Below are 368 nucleotides of genomic sequence, written 5' to 3'. Positions count from 1 at the left end.
AGCGGAGGCTGGCGGTGCCCTTCCCTGCCTGGCTGTGCCTGGCGATTCCCCTCTGCTGAGAGTGGGGGCACGCACAGGGTGGGCACCCGGGTCTCTGTTGATGCCCCTCTCTTGGCTCAGAGCGGGGAGTACCAGGAGGAGACCATCCGGTTTGGCCTGGAGTGCGTGTACCTGGACAGCTGGGCGCGCCAGCGGACCTACCAAGCCTTTAAAGAGGTGCTGGGCTCCGGCATCCGCCACCACCTCCAGGTAGGGGCCAGGCAGCTGTGCCAGGGGGGTGCTGGGCCAGTGCTGGCAGGTGCTGACAGGCCCCTGTTTCTGCAGAACAATGACCTGTTACGGGAGATCTTCGGCCTTGGGCCGCCCTT

At 66.0% G+C, this 368-nt stretch overlaps 1 protein-coding gene across 1 annotated transcript in view; it reads left to right on the top strand.

Annotated features, from left to right (window-relative positions):
- Positions 1 to 368, top strand: part of LOC104492204 (interferon-related developmental regulator 2-like) — a gene marked incomplete at its 5' end in the record, with an annotated part of 2,391 nt that overhangs the window by 1,596 nt on the left and 427 nt on the right. Inside the window, 2 exons of the mRNA XM_010134726.1 lie at positions 121 to 249; positions 325 to 368. The exon at positions 325 to 368 is cut by the window's right edge and continues 23 nt beyond it. Of these exons, the coding sequence (XP_010133028.1) occupies positions 121 to 249; positions 325 to 368 (173 nt within the window). The remainder of the gene's footprint in view (positions 1 to 120; positions 250 to 324) is intronic.

The sequence above is a fragment of the Buceros rhinoceros genome, unplaced genomic scaffold (assembly GCF_000710305.1).
Source record: "Buceros rhinoceros silvestris isolate BGI_N320 unplaced genomic scaffold, ASM71030v1 scaffold34420, whole genome shotgun sequence".
Taxonomy (NCBI): Eukaryota; Metazoa; Chordata; class Aves; order Bucerotiformes; family Bucerotidae; genus Buceros; species Buceros rhinoceros.
Note: the sequence above shows the minus strand (reverse complement) of the source record. Positions and strands in the feature narration are given on the sequence as shown.